Genomic DNA, 12,858 nt, shown 5'->3' with positions numbered 1-12,858 from the left:
CAATATTCACCATTTATGACATTCTTTCTATGGGAAAATGCATTCTGAATTTCAAACAGCTGACTCAAAAATGAAGTTTTGGGACATAGCCTCTTTCTGAGGCAGGGCTTGCCTGCATTAATTGCCCAAGACACATTTTTCCATTTATTCCAACAATTACTTTCCAAGGAAATGCTTTTCTATCATTGTCTACATTAGAAGTTATATATCACATTATACTGAATATGTGATACGTGACAGGCAGCGGAATACTGGTTAGAGCACTTGAAGTTAGAAAGACCTGGGCACAGATGTTCTCTATTCACTTACTCTCCATGTGATCACAGGCAAATCACTCTGAGTCTTAGTTTCCTCATTTGTAAAATGAAGATAGAAACACCCATTGTGCCTACCTCACAAGTCTGTTAGAAATATAAAATGGGGGCAACTAGGTGGCGCAGTGAATAGAGCACTGGCCCTGGAGTCAGGAGGACCTGAGTTCAAATCCAGCCTCAGACACTTGACACTTAGCTAGCTGTGTGACCTTGGGCAAGTCACTCAACCCCAATTGCCCCGCCTTCCTCCCTCAAAAATAAAATAAAATGATGTAATATTCCATAAAACAGTTGTAAAGCATTAAAGCTTTCTATTAAGGACAGCTATCATTACTGTATCAACTTCTGCATTTTAGGTTCTCAATTGGGATGTACCAATCTTCAAGTTAATTTGGTGAAAGTTTTGAAAATTACTTTAGAACTCATCAAAAGATTAACTGCTGTTCCATATATTTATAGGCATAGCAATATCAAATGTACATGAGGATGTGTAGGATCATGGGAGCCTTCAGTTATATCCCAGAGGAACCCACTCACTTCACAGATCAGAAAACTGAGGCCAGGAGAAGTTAAGGTCACTTAGTTACTTTGTGGCAGAGCTGGGGCTATAATCCAGCTCTTGATCCCAGTTCAGTGTTCTTTTTTTCTACATCATGGATGTGTGCATACCTGCACACTCACACTCATTCTATCATTTATTTAACAATAGGATGTGGGACATTGGTCTGATTCTAATTTTCAGTGTAAATCCCAACCCCAGAAACACTCCCACAAGGTCTTTATAATATTGTATAGTTCAATAGGAGTGCACTGAAGGTAACAATACAGTCAGAGAGCAAGCACCAACATCTGGAATTAGGAAAGGTGGCACCTGAATTGAACCTTGAAGGAATTTCAGGATTCTACAAGACTGGGGTGAACAGGGAGTGAATTCTAGACTTGTCAAGACTATCTTTGCAAAGGCACAAAGATAAGAAATGGAATGTTTTCTGTGGGGAACAGCTAGCAGGCTAGTTTGACTGGAATAGAAAGTCTGAGAAGAAGAATAATTGGAAATAATACTAGAAAGTCAATGAAAGATAAGTTAGTTAAATGCCAGGCTAAGGAGTTTTAATTTCATCCTGTCATTAATAATTTGTTGTGAAGATCAAATGAGATCTTTTTAAAGCATTTAGCACAAGTCCTGGCTCATAGTAGGAGGAATAAATGCTTATTCCTTCCCTCACTCCTCAGGAAATCACCTGAACTACTTTATTCGTTTGTTAGCAAAATTAAGGACAAACCAAAATAAAAAAAAAAATACTCAATAGAAGAAACCTATCTTTAAAATACATAAATAATAATCAAAGCTAACATTTATATAGCATTCACAATGTGGTGCTAAACAGTTTACTATTATCTCTTTTGATTCTCACAACCTCCCTGGGAAATAGATGCTGTTATTATCCCCATTTTACAGTTGAGAAAACTGAGACACCCATGGTCATACAGTAAGTTTCTGAGGCCAGATTTGAACTCAGGTCTTCTGACTCCAGGCCCAGAGCTCTATCCACTGCACCCCCTACCTGTCTCTAAATGTGCATAACCACCTATACATGTCAGGTTTCCAGCATTTCACTAAAAGGGACCATGAGGGGGAAGACTGGAAGAAGAGACAAACAAAAACAGTTGATGATTTAACTAACATTTTCTTTTCTAGATTTCTGCAATGTACTCATCTGTAAGTAAGCCAGGACAGACTCTTAAAGTGCCAGAATCCACTTACTCCTGTATTCAAGATGTAACTCCAAAGAGATCACCATCTTCTGGCAATGATCTTTATGCTACAGTACGGGACTTTGAGAAAAACCCAAACATCAACATGCCTCCACCAGGAGTCAATTCAAATGGAGAGCCGGAGCCTGATTATGAAGCGATCCAGTCATTGAACAAGGACGAAGAAAAGATCATGTCAATAGCTAATGGTAACCACATCACTTTTCCAAAAGAAAATGACTATGAGAGTATCGGGGACTTACAACACAGCAAAGATATCACCAGACTTTAATGGCAAGACAAGATGTTTTTTAACATTATACTATCAGCAGTTTGGAAGTGTTTCTCTATTCGAAGAAAAACAAAAGGTCATAATAAATTACAAATTGTGCATTGCTTTAGAGAACTGAAAACAATGGAGGGGCAGTGACCATTTTCCAACCTTCCCAAGCAATAAGGTACACACAGATATGCACTCACACATATATAATAAAAATAGACAAACATTTCATCCCCCTCCCAAAAATGGTTCATTTCCTCTCGCAGTAAAGATAAAAAATGTTGGTGGTTCCCAAGGATGTCCAATATTTTAAAATGAACCATATTCACTATAACGTGCATCACTTGTCTAAAATACTGCCTTTCAGAAGAGCCAGTTGTTCATTGTTTTTGTTACCTGTTGAAAATTGTTAAATGCGTGGCTGTTTTTCTTCTCACCTTCAAACTGAACAACTCACCCCACGGATTTTCTCCCCTAACGTTCAGGATTTTTACTCCATCATAGACCTGTTTGGATGGTGGGGAACTGTGGCTAATGTGTTTGCCATCCCAGTCTTCTCTGCTCTTCAGGAAGCTGCTCAGTCAGCGGCTGAGGATTCCAACTCCAGCCCACGAATAGGATTAGAGACCTTCTGTGAGTCTCTTCAGAATTTTGTCATTTCTTAGGTTGGCACTCCACTAGTGGCCTACAACAAAAGTACTTGAATTCAGTTTTAGATGCTTTATTTTATTTTTCTAGTCAAGAACTTTTTTTGATATTTTAAGAAGAGTCAGAATTTTTTCAGTATTTTAAGAATGTTATGGTACTTATAGATTCTTTTTAATTAGCCGGGAACTCATTTCAAACAGAGAGCCTTAATCTTTATGTTTGGATGCAGACCACAATTTGGACAGTGGCCACACTGTCTGGCTCTGAAGGGCTGGGAACATGAATGTGTGTTTCAAAGTATCTCTTCTGTCCACATTGTAAGAGTCTTGACTGTCTTGAGTAAATTCTCAGAAATTAATGTAGATTCAGTAGAGCATTTGTAAGCATTTATTTTTAGTATGTAAATATCTAAAGCATTTTGTTTTGGGCCTAGCTCAAAAGATTATCAGAAATTATGTAAATTAACTATTTTCATTTTATGATTCATTTATAATCTTCAAAAAGAAAACAAAAACTAAAAAAGCACATAGGCTAGTTAATTACAGCTAGTTGTTTGTTTTTTTACCCTTTCTCTAACCACGTATGTAAGAGTTGAGGTCTTTAAAGATTCACCTTGTCAAATGGTACGTGGAGTTCCTGATCAGAATCACCTTGGTAAATGAATAAATGAAGTAAGTTTATGTTGCTCATTGGTACTAGTACTTTGGGGTACAAAATTTTAGAAGCACTTGGTTGAAACAGTTGCACAAAGAAGGATAAGGAATCTTCCTCCAGATTATCACTATCTCTAGTAGGTGCTTAATTGTTATTTCTTTCAGGTCATTACAATCCAGTGATCATGCAGCCTACACAAGCTGATTTCGATGAGCAAATAGGGATTTTCCTACCTTTTTATACCAACCTGTGGCCAGTTGTCAAAATTCAAGAAAGAACCTGTTCTGGTCTAGGCTGACCTTACATGTACCCACTCAGGATTTGCAGAATGACCATTCGAAGATATGTCCACCTTTCCTAATTCAAAAAGAAACCTCATTATTGGTATCATTGTGAATGGTGGTTTATAGTCATTAGAAAACTGCAGGTTCTTCTGACTACTAGAAAAGGAGACAAATGTTCTGCATTACTATTGATAACTCTCACCTCTTTGGTTTCATAACTTGTGCTGTTTTCCCTCCCTGTATCAAGGAAGGTGACTTGGGAGGCTAAAGCTGCTTGGAAAATACATTTAGTTCCAAGGATGTGCTTTCCAGCAGGCGTAATCATTGCTTTGATTCTATGGCTGCTCTATACATTTAATTAAATTTACATTTCTGAAATAACAAGACCAGCTTAGTAAGGAGATTAGCTGATTAGCTAATCAAGCATAGATTTTGTTTCTTCAGAGACCTGATCTCCTGCTAAGACATTAGGGGCACCACAATAGTCTTAGTAATAGAGTGTAAACTAGCCTAAATTACTCCATAATACAGGAAAAAATGGCAGCATTCCTGGAGATCTCATGCTACAGAGTAGTTGAAAATCTCTTGGTTAGTGTATCCAAATATCTGTGAGCACAAGTAGTGTGTTAAGCACTTTCTCGTCAATGAATTAGGAACTGAAGAGGGCCCATCAATTCTTTTATAGGTCCTAGGGTCTCCATTCAATGTCTGTTGATAGTAATTATCACATATTCATGGGCATCTAGGCTATTCTGTAAATAATGGACTAAATTATCAACTCTTAGCCTCAAGAGGTTATTATTCATCTCTAAATGCATCTCTTAACTACAAGACAGAGTAACTTGGTACTGAGGATGACAGAATTTTTAGAGAGAAAACTGTTTTTTTGCATGTAGTTGCCGTTTTTCCCCTAATAGCTTTCAAATGTGGATTCTGTGTACCAGATCTATAAGACATGCATTGCATTTCTCTCTTGATTTTGAGGACCCCCGACAGAGGGAGATGTGAGGTCTGTCAGTTAATTAACAGGTTGTGAAAGAATATTCAAAGAACTTGATTAAAAGTACCACCCCCCCAACACATTCTCCCTCCCTCCCTCCCTCTCTCTGTCTCTCTCTCTCTCTCTCTCAAAGATTGGATAATAGTGCAATCATTTCTATTCAGGACAGGCTATAGACAGAACTTTGCCCAGATACCAGGCAGGGCACTATATGTTTTTTTCAAAGAAAATTGCTATTTTCTTTTATTGTTCCCATTTGAGCATTAAACAACAAATGAATCATTCATACAATTTTCCATACTTCTACCACAGTTGAAAGAAAATCTGAAGAGAGAAGTTAGTCACTTCTAGCAAACCTTAGGTTGTTAAAATTCAAATATACATGAAAGACACCTTTTACAAATCAATTGTGTTATTCTTTTTATTAATTATATTAGAGTTCTTTAGATATGTGAGAGATCTGTTCGGTTTTTCTGTACATCAGAATTACAACCTAACCTGAAATTACCTGTTTATATTCTTTTGTCATTGTTATAGTTTTAAACTGGAGATGTTTTAAAATTCCAGCTTAATTTTTTGTGCCTGTTATATTTTTTAACAGAATTTTATCAGAAAATGTTTTTGAAGAATTTGCAGGAACAAGTTACAGCCTAGAGAAAAAAATAATAAATTTCCCCCAAAATTAATCTGTTTACTATTGTATCTCCTGCCTAATATAAATTATATCACTAGTTCTTTTAAAACATTTGAAGATATAGCTCTTCCATAGGCAAAAGTTGATGATCACTGTTTCAGCTGCCTCAAAGTCACAAGAATACAAGGAACTATGTTTAATTAGGTGCTAAAATTAATGACTGATTGTCAACACAAAGCAATATTGTCGTTTTACTTCGATGTGTGACAGCATCTATTTATTCAAGAGAACATGTTTTCTTAATTTTTGTAATTCTGTGTATTTATTCTTTTTTTAACTGGTATTTTACAAAGTGAAAGCATCAAGCACCTGGTTATCACTTACACATATCCCTGGCACTCATTGAATGAGAAGCAGTCAGTAACGTGCCATCTGAATGTTCATATGAGAGATCAGCTGAACTGTTGTCAGAGAAGCAAGTCTGTAACATATTCTCTAACATATGGTGATTTAAAGGAAAAACTTTCTTGAGGAATTCTGACTCCTTAAGCTTTTCTTATATGAAAACATTCAAATTCTTCATTATCACTTAGATTTTCATACTTCTCCCTGCTGCAGCATAATCCCCATTGAGAAGTTTTCATCGCTAACTTAAGAAAGTTTTTCCTGTGTCTTTGACTCACTGAGAGGATAATAGTGAAAATGTAAATATGTGTACTCCTCAGATATGTGTATGGTAGGAGATTTGGCCTAAACCTTTAAAAAAAGGAAAAAAAAAAGGTAAACGTGACAAACGACAGTTGAGCCAATGCATGGTGACTCCCCAGACAGCAATAGCCAATGAAAACATGGTGGTTATCTTATTTCATTCTTCTTAGATATTTTCACAGTTCTAGGCATGGGAACAGCAGGCAGTAAAGTAGTGTGGCTTTTTTCAAAAGAATGTACTCCATGGATTGCAGCATAGCTCTAATTTCAGGACTTCTGCTATTCTAAAAGTCATTCACAGCAAGACTGAATTGCAATTTTGTAAATGAGTAAATGCCAAGATTTCCTTTCAGTCCTCCATGTAATAGTCAGTCTCATTCAGTGTGGTAGAGTGATACTGTTCTTCTCAAACTGTTGATTTGTACTGCTGCACCAGATTAGCATTGGCTGCTGAGAGCCCAGTAGGTACTGATGGCTATTTCCTGGATATCTTGACAAGTTCATTGTACAATGCTTTTGGGGAATTGGGGGGTGTAGGGTTAAAATATAATGTTCAGTGTTAAGTGACTTATGTGAAAATAGGAACACATCTATAAATATAGTATGGCCTTTATTTACAGTGAAACCCTAATTTTGCTGTAATGTCTTCTTGTTTTGTACTGTAACTTTCTGTAAATGCTTTAAACCTCGCTGTGCCATTAGATGGTTTGAACAAAATCTACCCAATAGAATTACCCAAAGTGCTGAGATTAGAATAATGAGAGAACAATCCAGAAAATCATGATAAACTGGAGTTAACCAGTCAGTATTATCAGAATACACTAAGGGGAAAAAAAGGACGAGGAGAAGAATATTCACATTTTGTAAATGTGCAAATGAAGCATCATTATCCCTGTCCTTCATTTTATCCAGGCACATAGATTTGTAAAGTGCTTGATGGCTTTTCCTAGTGTTTTGTTTTTTTTAACCAGTCTCCCAGATTCCTTCAAAATGTCACAGGAAAAGAGATCTACAGTCATGTGGTACTTCTGTTATAAGCCAATTTGGTACTATCTTCTCCTAGTACAATTAGATTAGATTTTGCTTGCCAGTATACTGCTTGTGCACCGTGGGTATTTGTCAAAGATGTATTATGCTCTCCTTGTCTCATCACACAGTGTAATGTGTTCAAAAGGCTGGTAATTACCATTCCTCAGACTCTTGTGTTTCAAATCTACAGAAATAAAATGTTTCTATGTCACCTTGTAAATGATTGTGTAGGTTTTACACATTTTATATTTCCACGGGCCATAAGATGGAAGTAGAACAAAACACAGTGATAGCGACAGAAATACAAGTAAGAATGTCTCTAGTTTGCATTCCTTATACATGCATTTTTCCTCATGAAAATTGATCATTAGAAAGTTATGCTCTCTTCTTCTATATAATCCCCACTGATTTTTAAGGATTTTTCCTTGTACAAAAGTAATTTGAGGTGCTTAATGTGGTTCTTTCCTGAATGTCTAAGAAAGTATTTATAATGTTAAAATTATGAGGTTTGTAAAATACTGAGAAAAAAAATATCTCTATTATCACACCTGAATTTTATGGTGAAAGATGGCTATATCTGCTCCAATGTTTTTATTATTCTTTTTTGCCCCAGCTTCCCTTACAGTAGCAGCCCTCTCTTGCTTCATACAGCATGACTCACATGACACCTCTCAATCCTTCTACCATCATTTAGACTGCCAGTCACTTATGGTTCCTCTCAAAAATTTTCAGCACCAGTCACAACTCCAAAATGTAAGGTCTTCACAAGCCAATGGTGAGACATTCCTTAGAGAACCTGGGAGAGTAAAGCACCTGTACAGCACTTGTTTCACTGAACCGTGTGACATCTGCCATTTAAAATGATGATGCTACTGGCCTGCCATCTGTAGAATGAATTTTGAGTTGCGCTTCCAATATCATCCAGTCATCCAGTCTTCTTTACCCACTCTTCCTTATGGGAGATTGGTTGTCTATGGTCTTGAAAGAGATTTGTTGGAATTGGTTATGTTTCCACCTAAATACTTAATAAATGCTTGTTGCCTGACTAACCCACTGAGAGATCAAACTTACAGTCTTTACTTCATTGGCACTGTGAGCTATCTTACGTATCTAACTGGCATCAGCACTACACCAGGAAACTCTTTTTGCTCTTCTATAAGAGTCTGTCTTCTTGACTCATCTGTTGAAGATATAATTCTTGTTAATAATACATTTGAATAACAGAATGGCATCTGACATTAGTGCTCAAAATTTGATTTGTATTGTCAACTAATTCCCTTCCAGATATGATTTCTAATCCTGAGCTTCATGGCAAATGTGCCCAGAAGCATACTAACTTTAGCACTATAAACATGTTCCTTTAAAATATTCACACAGGTTTACCAGGAAGAGAACACATTCTCAAGAAAAAAGTGATTTACCAAGCTGCTGTATTTATAATTAATTGGGCTTTATCCCCTCCTCTCTGCACCCACCTGTGCCCAAGTAGCTTGAAATTGTTAATGTGTCTAACTATGGAATGAGTGAGGCATTGGAGAAAGCTTGGCTGGTTATATGCAAGCTACCTGACCTTGAAAATCAAATTCTAGACACTTGTAATTAGTGATTCAGATGAGTCGATAACATGGTACTAATGACTGCAATTTTCAACATGTGTAATACTACAGTTTGCCTTTGATTCTCATGAGATTTTTTTTGCTTTTTTTATAGCATAATAACTGATCACAATTCATAATTCAGCTTGATTCAATAAACATTGTTAAGCCCCTACTACATACATAAAATCATGACTGTCAAGATGTAAAAGAAAATTTTAGATGAAAAAAAAGTGTTCCAATCTATTACATTATATCCATTTCCTTAAAAAAATTCTTACCTATATAGTAATTGTATAATCTAATATGCTCCAAAAGATAATTAAGGCTCAAAGGAAGAAACTTTCTGACCCCTGGAGAATGCAAATTAAAACTTTATGGAAGCACTACCTAACTTAATGACTTAGTTTTCTTTTGTTAACTCCCCACCATCTCACACACACACACACACACACACACACTCATAACATACATTAAAGAATTGAGTATATCTAAAAATAATATCTAGTGCTTTCTTAAGATGAAGTGATCCTTTTATTCTAGGTTGTCCCTCCTGGGAAGTGGCATTGCAGTAAAAGAGATGTCCCCTGAGAGATGGCAACTCCATTCACTAGATGAAAATAGTGAAAAACCAAAAGGAATTTGAACATTTCTTGGACAAGTCTCCACATATTTATTAAACTCCTTAGCTATCTAAGATATTTATCACCCATCCTTAAAGTTTTCCTTTTTAAAACTACAAAAAAGAATTTTAAAAAAATCTCTTAGCATTTACAGGCAGGTGGCATCTATCTACAGGACAGCTATCTTCATAGCTAACTATTTTGCAAAAAATAATTGTAGGCAGTTTTTATAGGTACATATTTCTGCAGGAAAATAAAAATAGATAATAGAAACACAAAAAGTTTCTTAGGTTCTGGGTTCTTATTCCTGAGCCCACTACTAATTATTTTAAATTTTATCATTATTTTAAAATTTGATCAATCAACAAGCATGTATTAAGCACCACATGTTCAGGGGCTGTGCTGGAAATTGAAGGTACAACCCAAACTGGAAACAGTCCTAGCCCTCAAAAGAGGTTACATTCTATCAAGATTTAATAAGTATTGAGTTTTTCACTTTGCATTTAGCACAGACTTTTTTTTTCAAATTGGTAACTTTTGTCAACTAATATTTTGTTTAGTAACGAACTTTCAAATTAGTAACTTTGTCAAGCAAGTATTATGTGTTCAGCATCATGAAAAAGAAAATATAATTTCAATTATGTGCCTCTGTTTACCCATCAGAAAAATGGAACAATCTTCCCAACCCCCTTTCTACCTTTTCAAGATTTTATAATGTATGCAAGGTGATTAAAACTATAGCATAAGTCACTAAATCAATAATTTTGTAAATAAAATTATTCATTTCCATTTCTTTTTACCCTGGAGAAAGACTGGTATATGAATGGCATAATGTTGTAATACTAAGTTGTGAGTGGCTATAAACACCCTTTCAAGGAATTCCTAGGGCTGAGTCATTTCAACATTCTTTACTTAATAATAATAATAATAAAAGAATAAACTCAAATCTTTACCAAAAAAAGTACTTTCCTGATTAGTTTCTGATGCATAGGGTTGGACTTTTTATTTTTCTAGTAATGTAAAATAGCATCTTTCATCAGTTTCAAAGAAGAGGCAACAGCTTTTTAGTTGATAAAGCATTGGTTTTGGAGTCGTGAGTCCAGGGCATCATTGACCACTCTTGACTTACGTGGGCAAACCAATTAACTTATGTGCCTCAGTTCCTCCATGTGCAAAATGGAGATAATACTTAACACTGCCTACCTCACCAGGATGTGATGAGGGCAAGTGAAATAATTGTGAAATGCATTGAATTTTTTGAAAGAAAGGTGCTATACAAATTGAAGGCATATTTCATTTTTAATGAACCAGTTATTGATTCTATTTAAGATCTTAATACTGCTGCTCATTGTGAGGATAATTTTAAGATTGGTTCATATTGTTCACTTCTTTGCTTAAACCTTGATATATCATTCAATAGTGGTACCCAATAAAGTGAAATGTTTATTTTTCAGCTTATTTCTACTAAAAAAAAAAATTTGAATTGTGAATCTTCACAAATGGCTGGAGTTTGGCATGTAACTTCAAAAAGTTACATGTAACAAACCTCTATTCATGCCTGTACATAAGGATAATTATATGTAAATAACTGGTACGTTGTAATTACAAACATTACTATCATATTGTCTTTGTCTTTTTAAAATTGCAATAAAGTTCAGTTTTCTACAAAAGTTGGTCAAAAATTATTGAGTTTTGGACTCAAAGTAAAAAAATGTAAAGAATGTAAAAAAATTCTACCTAAAAAATGTATGAGTTTCCCAAAAGATAGTTCCCTGCTAGGAATGAAAAACTAATGTAGATTGTCTTCACAAAACAGATGCCAACATGACAGGCCACATTTGCTTCCCTTCTTTTCCTCATTGAAATATACAAAAAGTGCCAATCGCCGCAGGGAACCTTGGGAAAGTATCCTATTACAATTGGAATGGAGTATGCTGACCCTAGAAGGGAATCACAAATTGGCTTCCCCAAGAGAACTGGGGTCAAAATTTTTTTTTCCTATATGCTTAGCTCCAATTTGTTCCTAATCCTATTCCTCAATACTATCCATAATAAAATGGTAAAGAAAGGCAAACTTCTTATTGGGCAGTTTCCCTCTTCCATTTTGACCTCCTAACCTATTTTGCTCCCCTTCTAATTCCACTCCCTGTCATTTACTATTGCCCCCTGGCTACCCAAAGACCCTCAACCTCATCTAAGTCTGCCCTTCCCAGGTAACACCTAATACTGCAGCCAAACTTTCCCCTCTCCCCACCCCACTTCCCATCAAAATTGTCCAGAATTAGAGTTCTCATCTCTAATAAAAATTCATACTGAAATATTAGTAGCATCTAATGGCTTAATATATTATCTTCTCCCACTATCCCAACACCTCCCTTGGCAAAGACTTCTTCCAGAAGACTCCAGAAGTAGCAATATTTTCAATTCAGTTCAGTAAATATTAAATACTATGTCACTGGGCTTATAGAGCTTTGGGTGGGTCTGAGAGGGACCTCAGAGATCTAGCCATGCATGAAACACTGAATTATTCTTACAATATTACAAGAAACCATTCAACCCCCATTTGAGTGCCTGTAGTGGCAGGAAACCTATGAAGGAAGCCAATTCATATTTTAACTGACTCTAGATCTAGTGCTTTATCCACCTCAAGTTTTTCCTTTTACTGTCATTCTAATTACTGCCTTCCCTGAACTTCTATTATAATTACAACTAACAGCGAGAGGTAGGGTAGCATAAAGGATAGTGCCCTAAGCTTGGAAACAGGAAGGCATGGGCTATAGATATAGATACACATTTGTGTGTGTATGTATATCATTTCTTAGAAAAATGCATTAGGTACAATCTGGACAAGTAAATAGGGGGTCAGTAAGACAGAGCAAGGGAAATTCATAAAGTATTCTAACATAAAGATTTCATCCACTTGAGAATAAATGAATCACAAAAAAAAAATCCTAATGAGTTAGTGGGGGAAGACTGGAAAATTCTTTTGATACATTATGCATTGAAATGAATTAATATGAATGTAAACAGTTATCAAACAATTTTAGTTGTATTCATGTTCAATGTTAAACTTTTAATAAAATATGTATCAGGGTCCACAATTTTCCCCCTGGGCCCAGAGAAAGTTAACAACAATTCAAAGAGAAGAAACAATCATGCATGGGACTCAGTTACATTTTAAATAAAATTTTTAAAATGTGTTCAATTTCAATACTTTTCCAAATTTATTGTCAGCACCCTAAGTTCTTTGGAAAGCATAAACTACAGAATATGTAGTAATATATCCAACATATGATCTAATTTCATTGTATCCTTCCACATGAGGTCTTTCAAA

At 35.6% G+C, this 12,858-nt stretch overlaps 1 protein-coding gene across 8 annotated transcripts in view; it reads left to right on the top strand.

Moving 5' to 3' along the window:
* The window catches only part of PAG1 (phosphoprotein membrane anchor with glycosphingolipid microdomains 1), a 238,446-nt gene extending 227,252 nt beyond the window's left edge, over positions 1-11,194 (top strand). For all 8 annotated transcript variants that reach the window (XM_069100177.1, XM_069100176.1, XM_069100178.1 and 5 more), the window contains one exon: positions 2,014-11,194. In XM_069100177.1, coding sequence (XP_068956278.1) covers positions 2,014-2,361 — 348 coding nt within the window. In that variant the 3' untranslated portion in view covers positions 2,362-11,194. The remainder of the gene's footprint in view (positions 1-2,013) is intronic.
* Positions 11,195-12,858: the final 1,664 nt, after the last annotated feature.

Source organism: Petaurus breviceps, unplaced genomic scaffold (assembly GCF_028583685.1).
Source record: "Petaurus breviceps papuanus isolate PSGF00001 unplaced genomic scaffold, PetGlider_PUasm1.0 38, whole genome shotgun sequence".
In the NCBI taxonomy this organism is placed as follows: Eukaryota; Metazoa; Chordata; class Mammalia; order Diprotodontia; family Petauridae; genus Petaurus; species Petaurus breviceps.
The sequence above is the reverse complement of the archived record's forward strand: the minus strand, read 5'-3'. Positions and strand labels throughout refer to the sequence as shown.